The sequence below is a fragment of the Trichosurus vulpecula genome, chromosome 6 (genome assembly GCF_011100635.1).
Source record: "Trichosurus vulpecula isolate mTriVul1 chromosome 6, mTriVul1.pri, whole genome shotgun sequence".
In the NCBI taxonomy this organism is placed as follows: domain Eukaryota; kingdom Metazoa; phylum Chordata; class Mammalia; order Diprotodontia; family Phalangeridae; genus Trichosurus; species Trichosurus vulpecula.
Genome location: NC_050578.1, coordinates 209282805 through 209306148, shown reverse-complemented (window position 1 = coordinate 209306148; position 23344 = coordinate 209282805). Strand labels below are relative to the sequence as shown.

At 36.1% G+C, this 23344-nt stretch overlaps 1 protein-coding gene across 2 annotated transcripts in view; it reads left to right on the top strand.

The window, feature by feature from the left end:
- The window catches only part of HTT (huntingtin), a 220064-nt gene that overhangs the window by 111982 nt on the left and 84738 nt on the right, over nt 1-23344 (top strand). For both annotated transcript variants that reach the window (XM_036762807.1, XM_036762808.1), the window contains 8 exons: nt 1324-1379; nt 3334-3482; nt 4619-4755; nt 8363-8479; nt 10504-10626; nt 11018-11256; nt 12346-12488; nt 17476-17683. In XM_036762807.1, the coding sequence (XP_036618702.1) occupies nt 1324-1379; nt 3334-3482; nt 4619-4755; nt 8363-8479; nt 10504-10626; nt 11018-11256; nt 12346-12488; nt 17476-17683 (1172 nt within the window). The remainder of the gene's footprint in view (nt 1-1323; nt 1380-3333; nt 3483-4618; nt 4756-8362; nt 8480-10503; nt 10627-11017; nt 11257-12345; nt 12489-17475; nt 17684-23344) is intronic.

Sequence of the window (23344 nt, the reverse complement as noted above, 5' to 3'; positions counted from 1 at the left end):
TCTGAATACAGATCGAAGCATACATTTTTTTTTACTTTATTTTTCTTGAGTTTTTTGTCTATGTTTTCTTTCACAACATTATTATTATGGAAATGTTTTGCATGACTACATATGTATAACCTATGTCAAATTACTTACCTTCTCAATTGGGGAGAGAGGTGTAGGGAGGAAAGGAGAGAATTTGGAACTCAAAATTTTAAAAATCGATTTTACATGAAACTGGGGAAAAATAAAATATTAAATTAAAAAGAAATGAAAAAAAAGGAATAGTATTTGTGAAGCTCTTAGCACAGTGTCTAGCACATTGTAGGCAATCATAATCATTCTCTTCCTAGTCTCTCAATGGGAGCTAAATAATTTTATAATGTTAGGATTTACTTTCAAATTCATCTATTAAATTTTAAAAAAAAATTGTTTTTTTCTTTTATCTTTGGAAGTTTATTTATGACTTATTCAATTTCCTTTTCTAATATTGGGTTATTTAAAATCTTAATTTTTGTTCTGTTCATCTGGGTATTTTATATTTTCCCAAGTATTTGTCCGTTTCAATTAAGTTGACATTTTTATTAACATATAATTGGGCACAATATTTTCCCATAACATCCTTTGTTTCTTCATCATTTATTGTGAAAGAAGAATTTGTCCTGACCTGGAGCAGTTGGGGTTAAATTTCCTCCTATGGAGATTCAGCTGGGACCCATTTGTGGGCCTTTTGGGCCAGAAGAATATAAAGGAAGCCTTTAGGACTTCGTTAGGGAACTCTCATTGCCCCAGGGAACCCACTTCCCAATTACTTTTAATCTTTCTGATAGTGGCTTTTATTTTCTTGAATTGCTTTTAATCTCTTTGGGAACTCATTCTACTTCAGAGTATTACAATATATTATAAAACTGTTTGAACTCTTGTGCTTTCTTTTTTTCCATTGCATCCACCGTAGCACCGAGACCAAAGCAGCTGCCTGCACCAGACTCACAGTTGTGCCATTCTGCTCTCCCAGAGCTTGTCATTCTGCTAGCATAGTCTTTAAGAAGCCACCATCATTCATCATATATTATAGAATTTATTTTTTAATCTATTAATCTTTAACCACACATTCTTTGTTAACTTATTTAATTCAAATATTTTCTAAAACATAATCAACTCTAAGGATCAGTTTTAAGTCTGAAGTATATCTGCAAGCAGTTCTACATTCAAAAAAGCTATTTTGCTAAATGAAATTACATAAATATGTAGAAAAAAGTTCAAATGGTTCATTTTCTAACTACATAAGTTATAGTATAATATTATTGCTTGATGTTTAACCCTTTATCTTTGTGTCCATAGGTGTTTATTGGATTCGTGTTAAAGCAGTTTGAATACATTGAAGTGGGCCAGTTTAGGTAATAAAAGATTTTGAGATTTCAGATTTAATTCCTATGTACTGATGTCTAAAGCACTATGCAAATATCTTTTATTCCTATTAAATATTTTTGGATTGGCAATTTCATTAAAAAGGCAATTAGTAATTTACCATTTTGTTGTATAATTAGAAAATTTTTTCCCTGTCATGCTTTTGTGTTCAAAAGAACTGATCTTGGGCTTATTTGGAAGAAGTTGTGCATATTGTAATTACATATGTTGTCAGTTTTTCTTTCACATTTCCAAGCACATAATTAGACCAACAGATTCCAAGGTACATTATTTGTGAGTGCTCATTTTCATGGGCTTTTGTCTTCAGAAAAAGAACTTTTTCTGAAGCTTATCTCTATTGAAGGGGAAACATTTCATTTTACTGATAGTAGTAATTGTAAGACATGTGGTTGTGGGGATCACAGGGTTTCCTGGGCAGGGCCAAACCCTGAGGAAGAACCACATAATGGTCCCTTAGTCTGTGGGATGACAGGACCTCCCTAGGCAGTGTCAGACCCTGAGGAAGAACCACATGATGGCCCCTTAGTACAGTTGTGGGGATCACGGGACTCCCTAGGGTTGGATCCTGAGAAAGACCCAAGTGATAACCCCTAAGGAAAGCTGTGCAGACCACAAGACTCTTTGAGAAAGACCAAGTGGTAGACCCACTTAATCTGTGGGGATTACAGGGCTTCCTAGGCAGGGCTAGACCCTAAGGAAGGTCCAAGTGATGGCCCCTTAGGACAGCAGTCCCTTAACACTGCTGTGGGGACCACAGGACTCCCCAAGGCAGGGTCAGGGAGTAACCCTGAGATGTGCTTCCACAGCTCATTGCTTTCCTGGTAGCAAAACCTTGGGAAGATCCGTGTGATTTGCCCATTTTCACCCAAAGAACTCGGGAACAGAGTGGGCAGAGGAAGGAATTTATTATGCTTCTAGAGAGAGAGAGCAGGTGCAGTGCTCACTAGGAACACTCACACTGATACAGAAGCAGGAGTGAGGGTAACCACTTCCTCCACCCCTGTTTGAGTTAGGGTTAGTTTACATTCTTTACTTTTCTACATACATTTCTTAAGTTATACAGTTTATATAGGTAGGATAGTAAGGATACAGAAGCAAAAGTGAAGTTAATTAGTTCTATCTTCCTTGTCTGAGTTAGGATTAATCTGCATTCTTTATTTCCCTACCTTCCCTCATTAACATATGCAAATTATGCAGATCAATAGGTCTGGACATTTGACCAAGACCTGATCCTTGAACTGGTTCAACCAGTTTAGCCTCTCTAGCTTCCCTGACCCCAGGATGGCCATTGTCTTGGTAAATAAACGTTAATTGTGGAAGGAAAACCAGATACTATACTATCTTTTCTTACAGTAATGATTATTAATCCTTAGGCATAGAGATAAAGGATTAGGACTCTGATTTCATTGATATAAGGAACTCCTCTTGAGAAGACTTCCAGTAGGAAAGCAGGTTGACACCACCTCTGCCACCTAAAGCCTTACATTGTCTGTCAGCTCAGACACCAAGATGTTAATGACTTGCCCAGGGGACGCACAGCTACTTTGTGTGGCAGGATATGAATCCAGCTTTCTTATTTTGAGGTTGCCTATCTCTTCTACCTCACTACCTCTCAATGCTTACTACTTTTATTATTCAGATAAGGTATTTTTGGTAGACTTATCTTCAGGGAGAGTATTTTATTTATGTTCATTACAACTTGTAGGTAGTAGGGTTTCAGTAGCATTTTGTATTGCCAATCACAAGTTTATATAAATTACTAAATGTGAAGGAAACTTTTTTCTTCATACTTAATTCCCAAAATAAGTGAATATGAACTAAAGTGATATTTATATTTTTCTCTTAAAGAGTAAGTTATTTTGTATTTTCCTTTTGGATTATTTTTTAAATTTAAAACACTACACGACTGTCTTTTGTTTCTAGGGAATCAGAGGCAATTATTCCGAACATCTTTTTCTTCTTAGTATTGTTGTCTTATGAGCGCTATCATTCAAAGCAGATCATTGGAATTCCTAAAATCATTCAGCTCTGTGATGGCATCATGGCCAGTGGGAGGAAAGCTGTAACACATGGTAACTTGAAAAATGCTTTAATGGTATAGTCTGTCTTAGTCATGATCTACTTTTTCAGCATTACTCTTTGCATATACTTACCAGCAGAGATTTATTAAGCGTAACCTTTAAGCTTGGCCTTGTTGCTGGTCCAAGGCAAAATGTTCCTAAAAAATAAATTGAAATCACACTTTTTCCCCATGGACTCACATTTTATGTGAGATTCCCCTTTGGGAATTCACTTCAAAAGCAGATAGGTATTAAATCCCTACATGTATAATGCACTGTATTAGGTACTAGCAATCCAAACATGAAAACCCCCACCCTGAAAGAGCTTACAGGGAGATGAGTCATGTACTTAAAAATCAATATAATTCACATGAGAAATAGTTTATATAAAAGGAAGTGGGAATTATCTTCTTTAAGAGTTGTACTGTAGTTATGTCATTGCAGTTGTCTTATTTTGAACTTGGGGGAGGCAGTTAGCATATCATTTTTAAGTTAGTTTAATGGATCTTTTTACTTTCAAACAAAGATTATATGAGAACATAATATTGTGTTTTATATCATTAATACGAAAACATTTTGACATCTTCGATGAAAAGTACTTGATACAGTTTACTTCATTTGGGTGTGGTCATTTTGATTATAGTATATATAGCAAACACTTGGAAAAGTCCATTATCTAATATAATATTATATTTAAATAATTATAGTTTTAACATAATGGTACCATATTTATGTTTATTGTGTTGAATTTGAACTTATGTGGCATCTAATCTTTTCACCTAAAACTTCAAATAGGTAATGCAAAAGACACAGAAGCCTGTTGTTTTCGTTATAGATTTTTTTCAGAGGATTTGGGTTTAAATGTACTATTTTTTTTTAAAGGAACTATGAAAATTCCAATACTCTCTTCAAAAGGCTTTATCAAACTAGTAGTACTTGGTTTAGAAAATCCTCAGCTTTTTGTGATGGCACAGAAAGCAGGGGCAAAAATAGCCAATTTGGAAACTTTCATTTGACTTTTCTAGAACCAAAGTAGTGAAGTAGAGTCAAGTTTTATTTATTTTTTGTTTCTTGGAAAATTCTTTTAAAATTGCCTTTCAAAAGACTTCTTGTATATATTCTCCATGTGTATGTCTTTATTTTCTCAGCCATACCAGCTCTACAGCCCATAGTTCATGATCTCTTTGTATTAAGAGGAACAAACAAAGCAGATGCTGGAAAAGAGCTGGAGACGCAAAAAGAGGTGGCAGTGTCCATGTTATTAAGACTTATTCAGTACCATCAGGTGAGAGGAATGTGCCGTATGGTGTTATTAAAATTTTTTAAATTTTACTTTTGGTCATTTAGATGTCAATGAGGATTTCTTTTGAACCTATTATGATTTACTTAGGACATAGAAGAGTACATTTGTATGGTACTTGTCAGTTTAATAATCTGTCATTTAATGTCTATTACATGCTATATGCCCCCTGAATAATACAAAGATGAATGAGAATTGGTTCCTGTGATCATGATTATAGCCTATTAGGTAATTGAAGGAATGTGCATAAAAAAACTATAATAAAAACAATGCTATGTGACTGGTAAGAACAAAGATTTGTATATTCAGAGGAGGAAGAAATCACTTCTAATTGAGCGTATTTAAGGAGACTTCATGTTATTGCTGGGCTCCACATTTTGGAAAAGATACCATTAAGCTGGAGAGTGTTCAAAGGTGTGCTATATATAAGGATTCCTTGAAAGAACTAGACGGGGCAGCTAGGGGGCGCAGTGAGTAGAGCACTGCCCTGGAGTCAGGAGGATCTGAGTTCATATGTGGCCTCAGACACATGACACACTTACTAGCTGTGTGACTTTGAGCAAGTCACGTAACCCCAATTGCGCTGCTTTCCCCCCTTCCCCCATAAAAAGATTAAAAAAAAAGAAGAAAGAACTAGACATTGCCTGTGATCAGCGACCACAATTCAGAGGACTGATGATGAAGAACGCTACCTACTACTTTCTGATAAAGAGTCAATGGACCCAAAGTGCAGAATGATTCATATATTTTTTGGATATAACCACACAGGAATTTGTTTTGCTTACCTATGCATACTTGTTACAAAGGTTTTGTGATGATAATTTTTTTTTAATGACTGTGCGAGGAAAAGAAAACAGGCTTTTTGTTAATTGAAAAAAATTAAATTAAAAAAGTACCAGAGATCAAGAATATAAATTAACTTAGGAAATTCGAATTCCTTATTTGATAAGAACTAGTAAAACAACTTTGCCAATGGTGGCAAAGTCCAGAGAATGAATAATGAATGCCTTATCTGGACCCTATCTTACCATAGAATTTCTAGGGAGAACTCTCCAGTGGGGTAAAGGTGGCAGAGTGTGGTAGTGGTGCTGGCAGAGGTCGTGGTGGTACGATTTTGAGGGGTTTAGGGACCCCTCAAGGACTGGTGTATAGTTCAGGGTTGTCTGGAAATAATTCATGGACTCAAGCATTCTTTAAGTCAAGTTGGCAAAAGTTTATTTTTACCCTTTTCAGCAGGCAAAATTTCATAGGGAACCTGAGACTGTAGAGGGGTAAAGTTAAAGTTTATATAAAATAAACTATAGCAAAACATATGCCAAGTATGCTAAGTAGGTGATTCATGGTGGGATTAGGGAGCAGTTGAGGAATGGTCAGTTCTTAAGGGGACATGCACTTTTTGTATCTACTGGGTGGGTGTTCACCAGGAAAAGCCCAAGGGCACGGAGTGGGGGTTGACAGGAAGTTGTGGTTTTTAAGTCTGCTAAGTCAGTAGTCATTAGGGCCGACTGAGGATTGCCCTGTTTGCCACCAGTCAATGTCTTGTTTGACCAGCTAGGTGTAGGGAATGTACATATGTTTTAAGTCTAGGATACATATAATGAGGAGTACAGGATGCATATAATGAGATAGGGAGTTGGTATAGATAGTCTAGTGGGTACTGAATATCTTTGTGAGCCAGTACAAAGCCCATTCAAACTAACAATTCCTACAGGTGCGGTTTGTTACTGTACCAGGGAGAGGGAGATAAGTGTTTTGCTGTGGCCCACTCATGAGTAATTGCTAGGCCATGTCCTTGGGCTGGGGAGAAACTTCCATGAATAGTGTTTTGGGGCTGGGGAGAAACTTCCATGGATAGTGTTTTGAGGCTGGGGAGAAATATGGTCTTAGAATTGGGGTCCAAGCACAGGCACCCAAGCACCCCATTGATGGTAGTGGTGGTAATGGTGGAGGAGGAGGAAATGGTGAGGATGCATATTTGAGAAAGGATTGAAAGAGAGCGGGTGATGAAGATGCAGTATTTTAAGATTAGATGGAAAATCACTTTGAGTTTGTCTTGAGCTTTGATTGTACGAAATAATCTGAAATAAGTCTAGAAAAGTGTGAGGGTTGGTTTGTGGAGGGTTATTAGTGCTAGGTGAAGGAGTCTATAAGGGTCAGCACAGTATAGTTATTACATGGTAAGTTGACTGCATCATCCCAAGATCTGGACTCAGGTCCTCTTTCTGGTACATACTTGACTGTGACTGGAACAAGCCTTTAACCTCTCAGTACATGAGGCAGCTCTAAGACTGTCAGTGGAAGAGTAAGTGTTAATTTGCATCAGTTATATCAAGAAAATCATAAGTTCCATTTAAAAAAGTTTATATTTTATCCTTATAGGCAGTAAAAAGGTTTTTCACTAGGGAAGTGAACTAGTTTGTTTAACTTAGTTGAAACAGATAAAGTGATGAGTAGGGAAGTTAACAGTGGAAAACTCAGATGGGTAGAATGGGGGATGGAGGAGCAGGGTGGGGAGAGTGTATTCCAATGCAAAAAGCTCAGGTTCTGCAGACAGAGCATCTGGTTTCCAATCTTTCCTCTGATGTTTACTGCTTGTGTGACCTTGGAGAAGTGACACAGGCTCCCTGGGCCTTGGTTTCCTTAGGTAAAAATTAGGAGATTGGACTCAGTGGCCTCCAAAATTTCTTCCAGCTTTGCAGCTGTGACCCATGTTATACAGAAGAGTACAGAATTGAAGGATTGGTCAGTTAGCAGTACAGCAAGTGAGGGGACTTCCTGGCTAGCAATGTTTGGGAATTTACTTTAGTTGGTGGTACTATGATCACGGGAAAATACAGCATGAAATTGATTTACTAGCTATGATTATTTGTGCACTTTTAGCTTTGAACACCTTCAGACCAATGTGATGTTTTTACAAAACAGCCCTATAGGTTTAGACCTGGCATCCATGACTAGTGGCCAGGGCAAATTGCAGCTGGTTGACACTGGCATTGAACCTTACCTTGACCTCATAGCTATCACATAATGCAAAGGGAGTGAATATCTTAGACAGGTATAGAATATGTTTGGAAGCTTGAATCACTCCTGAAGCATCTGCAGCTATAATTTCTTCAGTATTTTAGGGGGTCTATGTTTCAATCAATGTGGATACATTCTTTACTAGTGAAGGTTGCAGCCCTTCCATGCCTTTTCTTATTGGTCAGTTCATCTTTCTGTAAATCCTTGGTTAATGTTGGCCCATGTACGTTACTGCCCTTTTTCTAGTTCTTTTAAATATTTCATAGACACCACTCCAGCCCTCAGATTGTCTACTTATGATTTACCCACATCCTTTTCTTGTCAAAAAGTCCTTGATGATGTCTTTTAAGCCAGTTTTGGAGTGAAAGTCATTGTTGACAATCTACTACTACCTGCTTGGTCCCCTGTGATTCTTTCCATTGCCCTTTGTACTGCGTGAATTTTTGATAGTTTTCACATCCTGATGCTTCTTCATTGTTATTAATAATGTACAAAAATGTAATAAATTATGTGTAGTTATAAGCTATTTCTACTGTTCAGATTTGTTTTTAACTATACAAAAATACTTCCTAAGGTATTAGAGATGTTCATACTAGTCCTCCAGCAGTGTCACAAGGAGAATGAAGACAAATGGAAAAGATTATCTCGACAAATAGCTGACATCATCCTTCCAATGTTAGCAAAACAACAGGTTTGTTTTCAAAACATTTTAATTGTTAGGATTTAATAATGCAATATATACATATATTTATAATTGTACCTTATTTTAACATTCATTTAAAAAAAATGTTCATTTCCCAATTCTCTCCCTCCCTCTAGACCCCTCCCTGACCTATTGAGAAGGCAGGCAATATGATATCAATTATACATGTGAAGTCATATACAACAGTTTCCCATATTAATCTTGTAATGCAGTATATATTTTTTGAGTGGAGCTGCTTCTCTTGTAAAAGGTGATTGATTATTATCAGCTTTCATGTTGACTAATTAATCAGTCTGCCAGTCATTTATTAATCACTGACTATGTTCCAGGCACTGCCTAGGGATGGATATGAGCACAAATAATGAAACAGTCCCTACTTGTAAGGAGCTTGCATCTTAATGGGGGAGACAGCAAATACATTTGTAAATATTTACACCGTAAAGTGAATAAATACATATAAAGAAAAATAGTTAAATGCAGAATCATTTGGGAGTGAGGGCACTAGCAGCTTAGAGGATTAGGAAAGATTACATTTTTAAGGAAGTGAAGGACTTTTATAAGAGAGACAAGGAGAGAACATATTCTAGGCATCTGGAAAGTTTGATGTAAAGGTACATAAGAGGAGATGGAGTGTTGTGTATGGGAAATTAAGACATGTCTAAGTTCATGCTCATCATTTTGTTACTTCCTTTAGAGTATTGGTTTTTCCCCCCTCAGCTAGGTGTTAGTTTAAAAGAAAAATATACTGTTTAACATTCATTAACTTCATAAAGAAATGGCATTTGAGTTAGACTTGCTAGGATGGGTAAAAATTCAAACAGGTAAAGAAGAAGAACATACAGGGCATTTCAGGTAGAAGATCTCAAAAATGACATGCCCCACTAATAAAATAGGATAAATACCATCTCAGTATACAAAGCAAATATATAGGAGCGCTTTTATCACCATTGCTCAGATTGTGAGCTTGTTCATAGTAAAGGGTGACACATTAGGCTATTATTAAATAGTCTAAGAGATTATCCAAGTCTTCATTTTCCCTTCAGGTCTGGCTTGTATAATGCAGCCAACCAAGTAAAGTTTTATGTTGCATATAGACTGAAGTATTCTATCAATAATGACAGCCACTCAATCATATTATTATTATCTGAGACAACAGAAGAAATAAGAATTCTTACATTGTGAAGCAACAGATGAGCATTTGGATGAACTCAAAAGCGCCTGAATATTTACTTTGGTGTTTTCTCTGTCTGCTTTACTTAGCCTCAGGCATGAACTAACTAGTCTTGTTCCGGTCTTGAGACCGCTTAGACAAGAAGAAGAAAAGCCCTGGTCTGTGATGAATAATTGAGATTCGGCAGTTTACATATTGTTGAGCTCATCATTTGAACTAGGTTTCTGATAGCAGATCAGTAGCTATTTTCCAAAATTTTATTCCCTTCTTTGTTGTGTAACATTTTTTTCCCAGTAGGAAGGAAGATTTGAATTGAAGAATTGAATTTATGATAGGTTGTCAGATTCCAAATTAGAAAATAGATTCCTTGACACAAGTTTAATGTCTAAAATACTTATTTCAGTGTTGTTACTATACCTTTACAGACCACTTGGTTGAAGAGATCACTTAATCTTTTCACAGAATGTCTTGATATATTGCTCAATTTACGTATTAAATATTCTGCAGGCTTTGGTGTTATGCTCTTGATCTAAATAGGCTACATTTTCACTCTAAATATACCTCATACAATTTGAATATGGTGTTTGGTCAGGTTATTTTCCTTCATAGATTTATTTATCTATCTCTGAATTTCATGTAAGTTTCATTTCAGTAATGTGGCTGATATTCAGGCATGACCTATATTGGACTCAATTCAGCAGTAAGGAAATTGGAAACTTGAAGAATAGAGATGTTGAATTATTCTTGCCTTTTTCTGATGCGACTTGCTTTTTTTATACACTGATTTTTGTAGCATTGCCAGTTGACACGTATAGAGTCTTATAATTATTGATTTTTATAGATGCATATTGATTCTCATGAAGCTCTTGGAGTATTGAACACTTTATTTGAAATATTGGCTCCTTCATCCCTCCGTCCTGTAGACATGCTGTTACGAAGTATGTTCATTACTCCCAATACAATGGTGAGTATACAAGATATTGCATTACTAGGATGCTGAAATGCTCCCAAGTCAGGAGACTGGGGTCAAATTCTGATTCCAAAATTTACTAGATGTGTAAATTTGGGCAGGCCCCTTCCCTTCATTGAGGCTCTGTCCTCATTTGTAAAGAGGATACACATATTACCTATTTCACCAGGACCTTATGATGAAAGTGCCATGTAAGTATAAGTTAGCTGTTAGTTCAGTGTAAATTATAATTATTATGAAAATGTAAGTAATTATTTGCAAGTAGTATAAAAGCAAGCAATTTCTCTTCATAAGATAGTAGTGGAAGAATACTAAAAATCTACTTTATCTTTTTTCTTGTTATTTATAATATTGTATTATAATGTTTCTATTCTTTCCTCTTTAGGCATCAGTGAGTACTGTTCAATTGTGGATATCAGGCATCCTAGCTATTCTGAGAGTGCTTATATCCCAGTCAACTGAAGACATTGTTCTTTCCCGGATTCAGGAACTCTCTTTCTCTCCTTATCTAATCTCATGTCAGATAATTAAAAAATTAAGAGATGGAGGTAGTAGCTTGCCAACACCAGAAGATCAAAGTGAATCGAAACAAGTCAAATGTTTGCCGGAAGAAACATTTTCCAGGCAAGTGTTCATATCATTTAAGTCTCTGTGACTTTTTATTTTATATAGTTTCATATGGGAATGGTTTTCGATTAGCTAGGATGGATCTAACTCCTCTCCTTTGGGTATTGCTCCATTTGTTTTAGAGAAAATCAACAAGTGTTGATTAAGTTCCTTTATATACATTGTACTAAAATGGAAGGATTAGGAAGTGAGATTGTTAAGGAATTTTAGAGGAAGGGATAAGTATTATTTATGTGTTCCTGAAAGATAACATATTCTTGTGTTCCAAGCTCTATGCTCAGGGCCATCGATGAGGCCAAAATTTGGTGACATGCAGTCCTGGCTCTCTAGGACTCTGGCTCTTGTCGGGTTATAGAGATTATGGCTTGACTGAAATGGGACTTTTAAAGTAGAAGAACCAGTCTGTTAAATTAATTCTCAGCATAGATTAGTCTATAAGGATTTAAAATAGTGACTTAGTTATGATCAGCAGTCTTATACAAATGCTTTCTTCACTTCCTATTTCCACAAATCATGCTTTTTAATAAACAAACAGAAGTACCTTATTGTGTGCCATCTGCTAAACAGTTCTCAATTGTTAATTTGCTGTGAAAATAAGAGTTGCAGAGTTGGGATGGTGAGAAGGAAGCAAATATAGCTGAATTGTAGATGACATCTTTTGTTGATAAAATGCCTTTTAAATCTCCTTATTCTTCCTCTCCTAAACTTACAAATACAAATAACACACACAACCAGAGGCTGGCTCAGGAGCTTGTTAGACCTGTTCTCCTTCCTGATATCCCTGTTATTAGTGACATCATTATTCTCCTAGTGACTTTCATTTGAAATCTCATTGTTACCTTGGAGTTTTACTTTTCTCTTTACTCCTACATCCAACCAGTCACCAAATACTGTCACCTCTCCTTCACAAATGTCTCCCTGTGTTCCATCCCCATGTCCCTTATCTTTGATCAGGCCTTCCTCTTTTGCTTCTATTAATGTATTAACCCCCCAGTACATCTTCATTTGGGAGGAGGAGAGTGTGTGTGTTTTCCACATGATTTGGTAATACCCTCCTGGCCTAATTCCTACTCACTTTCTTTCAAGATTCCTATTACAGCTGGTGGGCATTCTTCTGGAGGACATTGTTACAAAACAGCTGAAAGTGGAGATGACTGAGCAGCAGCACACATTCTATTGCCAAGAACTGGGTACGCTGCTGATGTGCCTGATACACATCTTCAAGTCAGGTATGCATCTCAGAGCAGCCCCTCTATTTCACTTGGTGCTGTTCTCTTCGATGTCTCAGGTCACAGGAGGCAGAGGCTGCACTGCGTGTGTGGCTCTTTCTGGGTAGCACCCTATACTAGCCATGTACCCTGAAATGGTAATAATGAGAGCAGCTGGCAGTTATTTATACCGTGTGCCAGGAGCTCTGCTAAGCACTTAGCAAACATTATCTTGTGTGATCCTCCTGATACCCTGGGAGGCAGGGTCGGCGTTATCTCCATTTTACAGATGAGGAAACTGAGACATGTTCACACAGCTAATAAGTATCTGAGGGCAGATTTGAGTTCTGGTCTTCCAGCCTCTGGGCCCAGTGTTCTTGCCACTGAATCACCCAGCTGTCTCCTAAGCAATTAGTAAATGTTTGGCTATTGCTAGCACTGATGAGGAAGAATTCTTTTTTTTTTCCTTCGTGTAGACCATGCCCCAATATTCAATTCTTTAAAAAAAATTTTTTTAATTTAATATTTTATTTTCTTCAGTTACATGTAAAAATAATTTTTAATATTAATATAAATTAATTATATTATATATTATATATAATATAATTATATTATATTATAATTAAATATTAATATTAATAATTTTTAAAACTTTGAGTTCCAAATTTTCTCCCTTCCTCCCTCCCTATCCCCTCTTATTGAGAAGGCAAGCCATTCAATGTAGGTTATACATGTGTAGCCATGTAAAACATATCCATAATAGTCATGTTGTGAAAGAAAACAGACCAAAAAAAACGCAAACCAATGAAGAGGAATTCTTTACCTTCCTTGTCAAAGTGGAGAGCCTCTTATCATGGAGAGATGATAAGACTTCAGAAGACTATGGTTCATTTTCTGACTGTCACTTGACCAGCTGTTTCACTGACGGCCAAGCATTCTGCCTTCTGAACCTCAGGTTCCTCATCTGTAGAAAGAGACAAATACTATAAGCAGTGTCAACCCAAAATAGTCATTGTAAGGGCTTTGTCAGCTGCAAAGGAGTGTAGAAATATAGGTACTACAGTTTGGATAATTTACCTATTTCTCGTTCCTAATATTATTGAAAAAGGGGGATGGTTTGACATAATATCTAGCCCAGGATTGCTAGAGTGATTGCATTATCATAATATCCTTTCGTTTATAGTCTTCTCTTGGGATCAAAATAAAATTTTTATTATTTTTGCTTATAGATCAGCAATTGTGTTGATTATTTCTCTTCCTCTGCCATATACTCTTCACATCTAGGAAGTTATTTTTGGCAAGTTTATATAAAAGATATCTTTTCCAATAGGAATCAGCCAGGTGGTGCAGTTTTTTAAAAACTACATGCCCCATTTTTGTTTGGAAAACAAGAGTTTATCTATTTTGGCTGTAGGTTATGTTATGTCTAGAGGAGTAGTGGAGATAAAAGTATGTTAGAGATAGATTTGAGGGGTGCTTTAAATGCTGGACTGAGAAATTTGGGCTCTGTCTGGTAGGCTTGGGGAGCTGTTTTTTTTTTAATATTTAATTTACTTATTTTCAGTTTTCAACATTCATTTCCCTGAGTTTTAAATTTTCTCCCCCTCCCTCCACCCTCCTTTCCCAAGACAGCTTACACTCTGATTTGTGCTCTACAAATACATTCCTAAACACAATTTCACTTTAGTCATGTTGCATAGAAGAAATATAACGAATGGGACAGACCATGATAAAGAAAACAAAACTAAACAAAACAAAAGAGAAAAGAGTCCCCTTCACTCTGCATTCCAACTCCATAGTTCTTTCTCTGGATGTGAATAGCATTTTCCATCATGAGTCCTTTGGAAAAGTTTTAGGTCCTTGAATTGCTGAGAAGGGCTAAGTCTATCAAAATCAGTCCTCGCACAATGTGGCTGTTACTGTGTACAATGTTCTCCTGGTTCTGCTCTTTTCACTCAGCATTAGTTCATGTAAGTCTTTCCAGGTTTTCCTGATGTCTGCCTGCTCATCATTTCTCATAGCACAATAGTATTCCATTACATTCTTACCACAACTTGTTCAGCCATTTCCCAATTGATGGGTATCTCCTTGATTTCCAATTCTTGGCTACCAGAAAAAGAGCTGCTATAAATATTTTTGTATATGTGAGACCTTTTCCCATTTTTATGATGTCTTTGGGATACAGCAGTGTTGGAGAACTGTTGATCATTTTTAAAATCCTGAATTGTGTTTTAAGAAGTTGAATCTGGAAACACCTATAGGATGGCTTGGAAGAAGGAGACTATCCATTAAGTTGGTTTGGTAGACCAGGTAAGAATTAGTAAGGAATTGAAAGAGAGTTTTGGCTGTTACAATGTAAGTACGGTTTATGTGCCTGCCGTCTTTTCAGGATGACAATGGTGCTCTGTTTTTGAAACTCCCGTCTTATTTCTTGAAGTCTGGTAACTTCCTAAATTGGTTCCTTCCCTCTTAGATCTAAGTTCTATCCTTTTCTCCTTCTTGAACATAAAACCAATGGTAATATTTTTTTAAAAAATGTTTTGAGGTTATTATTAACTACTTTTTTGACTTTTAAAAAAATCCTTTAAACAGGTATTTAAATAACTTATTTTGGGAGATATTACTAAGTATAAAACCTTAAAATAAACTAGGGCCTGAGAGTTTTTTGAGCACTTAAGAAGATAGTTGTGAAATAGGAGGAAAATCCCAAACCCTAATTGATTTTGTGCTTCTTTGTTTGTGTTATTTTAATAGTTCTAGTATGTCTGTTCTTTAAGAAGTTGTCTTAAACCTTGTTACATTTTAGTATTAATGTGGTCTATTTGGAACGAGTGTGAAAATAACTTTGTCAAGTATTTGGTTGTTTTTTTTTTTTTTTTTGGAGGGAGGAGGGCAAGGCAATTGGAGTTAAGTGACTTGTCCAAGGTCACACAGCTAGTAAATGTGTCAAGTGTCTGAGGTCTGATTTGAACTCAGGTCCTCCACAGCTAGTAAGTATGTCAAGTGTCTGAGGCCTGAATTGAACTCAGGTCTTCCTGATTCCAGGGCTAGTGCTCTATTCACTGTGCCACCTTGCTGCCCCAGCTTTGTCAAGTATTAACACGGTTGTTGCTACTCTCCCACTTCATGGTCTAGCCATACTGGCTTCTCTGTTTCTCTTTTCTGACCCTCTATCTGTATACATGTTTGGACCTGCCCTACTTTACCCTTTTTGAGGACAAGGGCTGCTTGTGTTTTTTGTCTTTTTATCCCTAGTGCCTAGCACCGTGCCTCATTCATAGTACATATGTGATAGATGGCTTGTTGAATGAACAGCTTGCAAGGGGTTGCAGTGTACAGTGGAAATCTGGAAGCATTGGGTATCAATAGCAGTTTCACAGTTCCCGGAATTTAGTTTCTGACCATGTGGGCAAGAGAGCTAAGATATTGGAGAGAAGGGACTTTTTAATAAACTCAGGTTTTTACAGTTGCTTAAGTGAATTAACTAAGGATATATCATTTTGTTGAGTTAGATGAATAATCCTTCCAAACCAATCTTACCCTTGCTTGGTAATATGGTATGTGAGAGTTACAGTAGCCTCAGGGCAAATACTGTTTGAGCCCATAGCTGAGAGAACTTAAAAACATGTTTAGATTGTGTTTGTATTTTTGACAAAAAAGAGGGCAAATGAAATCATTTAGTCCCTAGAGGGGTTTTACCCAAAACACAGAGAAAGCTGGCATGAAGGCTTGTTGAAATAGTAATTAGGCATATTGCTCCAGTGCTATTGCTTTTCTGTTTTCTTAGGATGATTCATTTTATGCCAGAGTATTGCAGTGAACAGAAAATTTTTTACTTTGAGTATTCTGGTAACATGTATTAAAACTCATATGCCCATGGCATGATGTTGGCCACCATGTTTTTATTTTCTCTTCTCTAGGGAATTTTCATGTTGGGCTATGTGGCCTCTGGGAAAATTTTTCTTCCTCTGTCTGTTTTCAGCAAGAACAGGATCCACCCTCTATGAAAGATTTCAGGGCACAGTGACCCTGAATGGCATATGTGTTCTTTGACCAAGTTGACTGTGGGTTGCTTTATTTTGAGGAGGGGGTGGCAGTTTGAGGTTGGTGTATAATGTCATACTGTTCTCAGTGTCAGCATCGTAGGGTGGGGAGGTACTTCCCTGATTTCGTAGCCGGAAACTGATGACTATTGTCCCAAGGCCCTTTGGGAACTTTAAATGCAGAAGTAGTCCCAAGTGTGTTTGTGGTGTTGGTGACAGAGGGATGAAGGGAGAAATAAGTTCTTTCTTTACATACAAAATGCTAATGTGTCAGTCTTGTTTTAAGTACTTCACTAATAATAATAACTGGTAATTATGTAATACTTTAACATTTGCAAAATGCTTTACATATTATCTTAAATTGGCCTCACAACAACATATGAAGTAGGTACCATAGGTCTTATCTCCATTTGATAGATGCGTCAACTGAGGCTCAAAGGGTTTGTGATTTATCCACTCACACAGGTACTAGTGTGTCCAAGGTCACATTTGAGTCTTCATAACTCTATAAGACCAAGTCTGTCTTCTACAAAATTCTCATACTCAGAATCCTTCATCAGTAGAGTTTGGTTTTCTCTTTGCTGATCAGACACCAGCTTTCTCCAACACACACACACACGCAGAGTCTTCCTAGCTCTGATCTTTGAACTATAGCCCCACACCGTCTCTTGCCTGTACTTTAAGCCTTTCCAGCTTTGCTTAGGTTCTGCTGTCAGCCTTTACAAACTGATGGACACCTCCATTGCATAGTCTAAGAGGAAGATTTCAGTGGAACTTTAAATTAATGTTTATCAAAGATTCTGAAATCTTTTTGTTGAAGTCCCATGTCCTAAATACCTTGGATTATTGAATGAAAGAAAAGCATCCATCTTTTTATCAATTTTTCTTTAGGTATTTAATATTGAATTGCAATGAGTATTAAGGATATCTTCACTTACATTGTTTAATTTTTCATTTGTTTCTAGGAATGTTTAGGAGAATCACTGCAGCTGCCACTAGACTCTTTACAGGTGATGGTGCTGATGGCAGCTTTTATACCTTGGAAAGCCTGAGTGAATTGGTACGGTCTATGATTCCTACACATCCTTCTTTAGTGCTCCTGTGGTGTCAGATTCTACTGCTTGTCAACTATACCAACTACAACTGGTGGTCCGAAGTGCATCAGACACCAAAGTAAGAATTTAAAGCTATTCATTGTTTCAGGTGTAAGGTGGGCATTTGGTATGTAGAGCGCCAATTGTTCAAGATATGGATTCTCTCAGCGGGAATGCATTTTTTCATGATTATTTGTGACTTTGCGATTCTGCTCTACATGAATCTTTTACCATCTAGTAGTTGGATCCTGCATGTGCTGTAGAACATATGCTATGATAAAAGGCACTCAAAGTAGCAACTTCTTTTTAAAGGGGGCTTTCTTTTGTAAGGTTTTTTTTTTGACATTTTTCCATTAGATGGTTATTTTTATTATGGTGTTACCATAATATCCCTCTTACTATGTTTTAATTCTTAAATTGATTCCATAGTTAGGATATTTTGCAATATCCTAACTTCATTACCAGTTAAATGTTTAAATATGGGGCTTGTTATACATAACAAAATAATTAGGTAGAAAAATTTTAAAGTAGGTTAGGAAAACCTCTTGTCGATTTTGAAAGGCGTGGATTATTGCCTGTATTAATAGGTAGAAGGAATCTTGATATGGTAGTATATTAAATGACATATAATAGCACTCTGCTTTTAAAACTTATAAAATACTCCATGCATTGAAGTCCAGCAGCTGAAGGATAAAAAATTGTCCTACTTTTTGTGGGGTCCACTTTGATACAGAACTCTCTCTCTCCTTGCCCATGATCTGACATCCAGCCATGCAATTTTAGTCTCATGATGATAAACAGCAGTAAGAACTAATATTTATATAGTGCTTCTATGTGCCAGGTGCTCTATAATTATTATGTCATTTCGGCCTTACAACAACCATGGGAGGTAGGTGCTATCATTATTCACATTTTACAGATGAGGAAACTGAGGCAAATAGAAGTTAAGTGACTTGCCCAGAGTCACATACCTGGTAATTGTTTGAGGTGGATTTGAATTCTCTTAGAGTAGCCATTCAGAGAAAAGCTTTAAGGCAGTGAAAGAAAATGGAAATGAAGTGGATAGTGAAGAAACATTTACCACAAGAATCGGTTGGTTGAATGGCTTTAGTAATTGCTTTAAAAATAGAGTTCAGTTACATAACGTTAAAATGACTAGAAAGGAAGCCAGTGTAGATGATGACATGACTGATAAATAGCCTGATGTTTTGAAAACAGTAATCCAAGAAGGTGGAAATACACTGATCAATAGATTTGTAATGTGGACGAAACAGAGTTGTTCCAGAAGAAAATGCGTTCTAGGACTTATATTTCTTTTTTTTTTCCTTTTAAATTTATTTATTTTCTGTTTACAACATTCATTTCCACAAGTTTTTGAGTTTCAGATTTTCTCTCTCTCCTCCCCCCTCCCCACCCAAGATGGCATGCAATCTAACATAGGTTCTATATATACCTTCACACTAAACATATTTTCATAATAGTCAGGTTGTAGAGAAGAATTATAACCAATTGTATGAACCACGAGAAAGAAGAAACAAAACAGAAACAAAAAAAAAAACAACAACAAAAAAAAGAGGAAATAGTTTGCTTCAGTCTGCATTCAGACTCCATAATTCTTTCTCTGGATATGTATAGTTTTTTCCGTCATGAGTCTTTTGGTGTTGTCTTAGAACCTTGCACTGCTGAGAAGAGTCAAGTCTATCAAAGTTAGTCATCACAGACATGATGTGTCTGTAATTGTGTATAATGTTCTCTTGGTTCTGCTCCCCTTACTCAGCATCAGTTCATATAAGTCTTTCCAAGTTATAACGAAGTCTGTCTGCTCCTCATTTCTTATAACACAATAGTATCCCATTACATTCATATACCACAATTTGTTTAGCCATTTCCCAATTGATGGGCATCCCCTTGATTTCCAATTCTTTGACACCACAGAAAAAGCTACTGTAAATATTTTTATACATATGGGTCCTTTTCCCATTTGTATGATCTCTTTGGGAAACAAACCTAGAAGTGGTATTGCTGGGTCAAAAGGTATGCACATTTATATAGCCCTTTGGGCACAGTAGAGCTTATATTTCTAAGAAAGAAAACTCAACACTGAAGGTGTCTGAAGATTGCTTAACAATTGTATTGGGAAATAATGCAGAAAGAGATTTTAAAATCATTGCTTCTTTATTGGTATTGAAATCCTTCTACTCTGAGAGGTTACAACCATTGAACAATTACAGTCCTTTGGCATTTAATATTAGAAAATATCTGCTATTTAAATTATTTTTGAAGATTGGTATTAAAGATATTTTAGCCCAATTTTTGAAAATATTACAAGGGCAAAAATGTTGCATTTAAAGAATTATTGATTTTAGATAATGTCTCAGGTCATCAAACTATACTTAGTTCATTTTATGGTAATGTGAGCATGCAAATTTACTGTGGTTTATATAAAACTCTGCACCTGCTGATGTATATATGAAGAGAGAACATTTTAGCCTATGGTGCTAAAATATTTTAAATGACAATAATGGTGTTTTTGTTATATCATCTTAGTAGGCTAATCTTTAGGCATGTTATTTGGTAATTTTTGAATTTTTAAAAATTTGCTATCTGTAATTTCTCTGTTACCTTGTGATAAACTTTAATCCAAAAAAAATTTTTTTCTTATCTATTTAATGTAATATAAAAGGGAAGCATGAAAAACTTATTTTTAAACATTTTCATTGTATATTTCCATTGGGCTAGAACCAATGACTATATTTTATAGACAATTATAACTTCAAATAGTGCTAATTTGAATAATGTGACCACTTTACCAAAATCATTATTTGCACTAATATGGACTTAGCTGTATTTTATCAAATAGTTATTAAGTTGGGACCTAAATAATTATTAAATTTTTCAACCTAACTCCATAATAAGGAAAACCATTGGGTTTTTCTTTTAGCCTAGGGACACTTTGAAAAAATTATTGAGAACTGAAGCTCACTGAACTGAGAAGTTTGGGAACTTTTACTTAAGTTGTTAGTTTCACTCCTTCCTCATATTAAGTCTATACTTATCAGTTTGTTTGTTGAATACTTCTAGTTGAATGTAGTCTTCTTAAAAAGAGAGATCCCTGATAACATGCCTTGATTTTAAAAGGATATGTATAAAACATGAAAGAAAAACTTGGCACACAATGTAGGAAGAATTGTAAAGAGTTGTACGAATCCATAAAAATGATTTCAGGAAGGCCAAAGACCAAAAAGTTTCTGGAACTTGTGGAAGATACAAAGAACAATGAAAATGGTCTCTGAATATGTATTTAAGGCAAGAAGAAGGCAAGCTTGCTATTTGGTAGCAACTAGCAAGAGTTCATTTACTTATCCCCTATTTTCCTTCCCTTTTCTCAACCAAAGCAAATGTTCCTTTTCAAGAAAAGGTCTATTATACATGACTAAGTGTGAATTTTAGTCAAGGGTGATAAGATTGTAAGAGAGCACCAAGAATTGAAATGACTTCATATTCCTAGATCAGAAAACTGGTATCCTAAGATACTGAAAAAAATCATAAATATAATAATTGAAATGCTTTAAGTACTTTTTGAGGAATTGTAAAAGTAAGAGTCTATGAAAAATAGGAGAGAAGCATATGATATCCTTATATTCAGAAGTAAAGTGGTTTTTGAAAATGATAGACAAAGAAGTGTGCCATCAATCCTTGGAAAAATTCTAGTTTAGATTATTAGAGAAGGTATCTTGTGGGCCCTTAAAAGGGAAGCAGTGATCTCACATAGTGATCTCACAGTTATTTTGTATTAATTCATAACAAATCATGATGAACTCATTTTCTTTTTTTAAAAGGTTACCAAGCTGGTAGGTAGAAAACGGATTTTTACAAGGTATTTCACAGTCTTTAGTTTCTGAATAAGATGGAAAATTGTGAGCTTTTTGATATTACAGTTAGCCTAATTCGTTAATTACTAGTTTCAAAATTGTGCATAATATTGATTAATAGATTGATGGCAACCTAGGCTGGGGACTTTAATGGTCTACTGGATAGCTTTGTCTTCTTCCCCGTCTTATGCACATAACTTTTAACCTATGACTGGGATGGAAATGTAGGTGCTTTTATGATCATCAAATTTGTTAATGATTTCATGTGATGTGATTACAGTGCTACTATTTTAGATGATAAAATTATGATATAAAAAGATCTGTATAGGCTGGACCAGGGGGATGCACACAACAAGATTAATTTCAGTACGGTTAAGTATCAAATACCTTTCCTACACATTAAATAAGGAATATCATTTGGACAATGCATTATCAGAAAAGGAAGTGTATTCTTCATGTCAGAAGAATGAGGGATAAGAGGTAGATAGCCCAGCTACTACAGTAGTACCCATGAAATTTAAAAAGACCCAGAATTAGACTTCCAACACATTGGATATATCTTCTTTAAAATATCTGTGAGAATGTGAGAAATGCTATCCACCTCCAGAGGGAGAACTGATAAACTCTGAGTGCAGATTGAAGCATATCTTCCCTTTTTTTTTGGGGGGGGGGGGCGCGCGTTGTGGTGGAGGCAACATTGCTATTGTGAAAATATTTTGCATGACTTCATAAGTACAATGAGTATCATATTTCTTGCCTTCTCAATGGGTAGGGAAGGGGTGAATAGGAGGAGAATATTCGGAACTAAAAATAAAAAAATTAAAAGAAATTTTTAAAAAGGAACATCTCTGAGAAAATAATGGACATGAATCATGTATGATATGAAGGTATGAATGGCTTATGAGAAAAGGAATAGCTACATCAGTGAACCCAAGGATCTACTGAAGTATATAGAATGTACATCCAAATGTTACCTGAACAGAAAAGCCTGTAGAAGATATTGTGTAATAGAAGTTTCTGTGAAAAATGATTAGGGTGTTAATTAACTCTGCGCTCAGAATGTAGGCTGGTTGCTGAAAGAACTGAATCAGTGACCTGTGTCCTTTGCAGATTATTTCCTGGATAATACCTTCAGTGTCACTCTGTAGGAGTTACCATTGGAAATATTCTACAATCATTTGCCATTGTGTATCATTCTGGTGCCCCGTGGGTCATTGGCAGTTTTGTTGATTTGGAGCTATGACAGTCCCTGATTCAATGCAACATAACATCATTGAGAGAGTATTGGTGTTTAAAAGATAGGGTAGTGTGTTTTTTTTGTTGTTGTTTTTTTGTCTCAGGGAATTGAAAATTTGTGGAATCACTGTTAAGTTCTAAAATGCAGTTCAGCCCAACCTGTTTCTTCTTCTTTCGTCGCCCAGTAATTTTCTTATCTCCAGTTCTTAACCAAGATAGATGTTGAGTTGTTTTTTTAGTCATGTCTGACTCTTCATGACAGCATGTGGGGTTTTCTTGGCAAAGATACTGAGTGGTTTGCCATTTCTTTCTCAAGCTCATTTCACAGATGAGGAAACTGAGGCAACAGGATTAAATGACTTGCACACAGCTAGTAAGTGTCTGGGGCTGGATTTGAACTCAGGAAGATGAGTCTTCCTCACTCCAGGCCTAGCTCTTTATCCACTGCCCCACTTAGCTGCCCTTTGGGACTAACTGTGTGGTTTGCCCATTCAGCTGCATTACTATAATCTGATTAGTTTGAAATCTTTATTCATTTGTTTTCTCTAACTGGATTAATTGGCTGCTATTTTTTTAGTGATTGTGGAATCTTTGTAGTTCATGTTTGAAGTGGGAGAACATGAAGTAGCAAG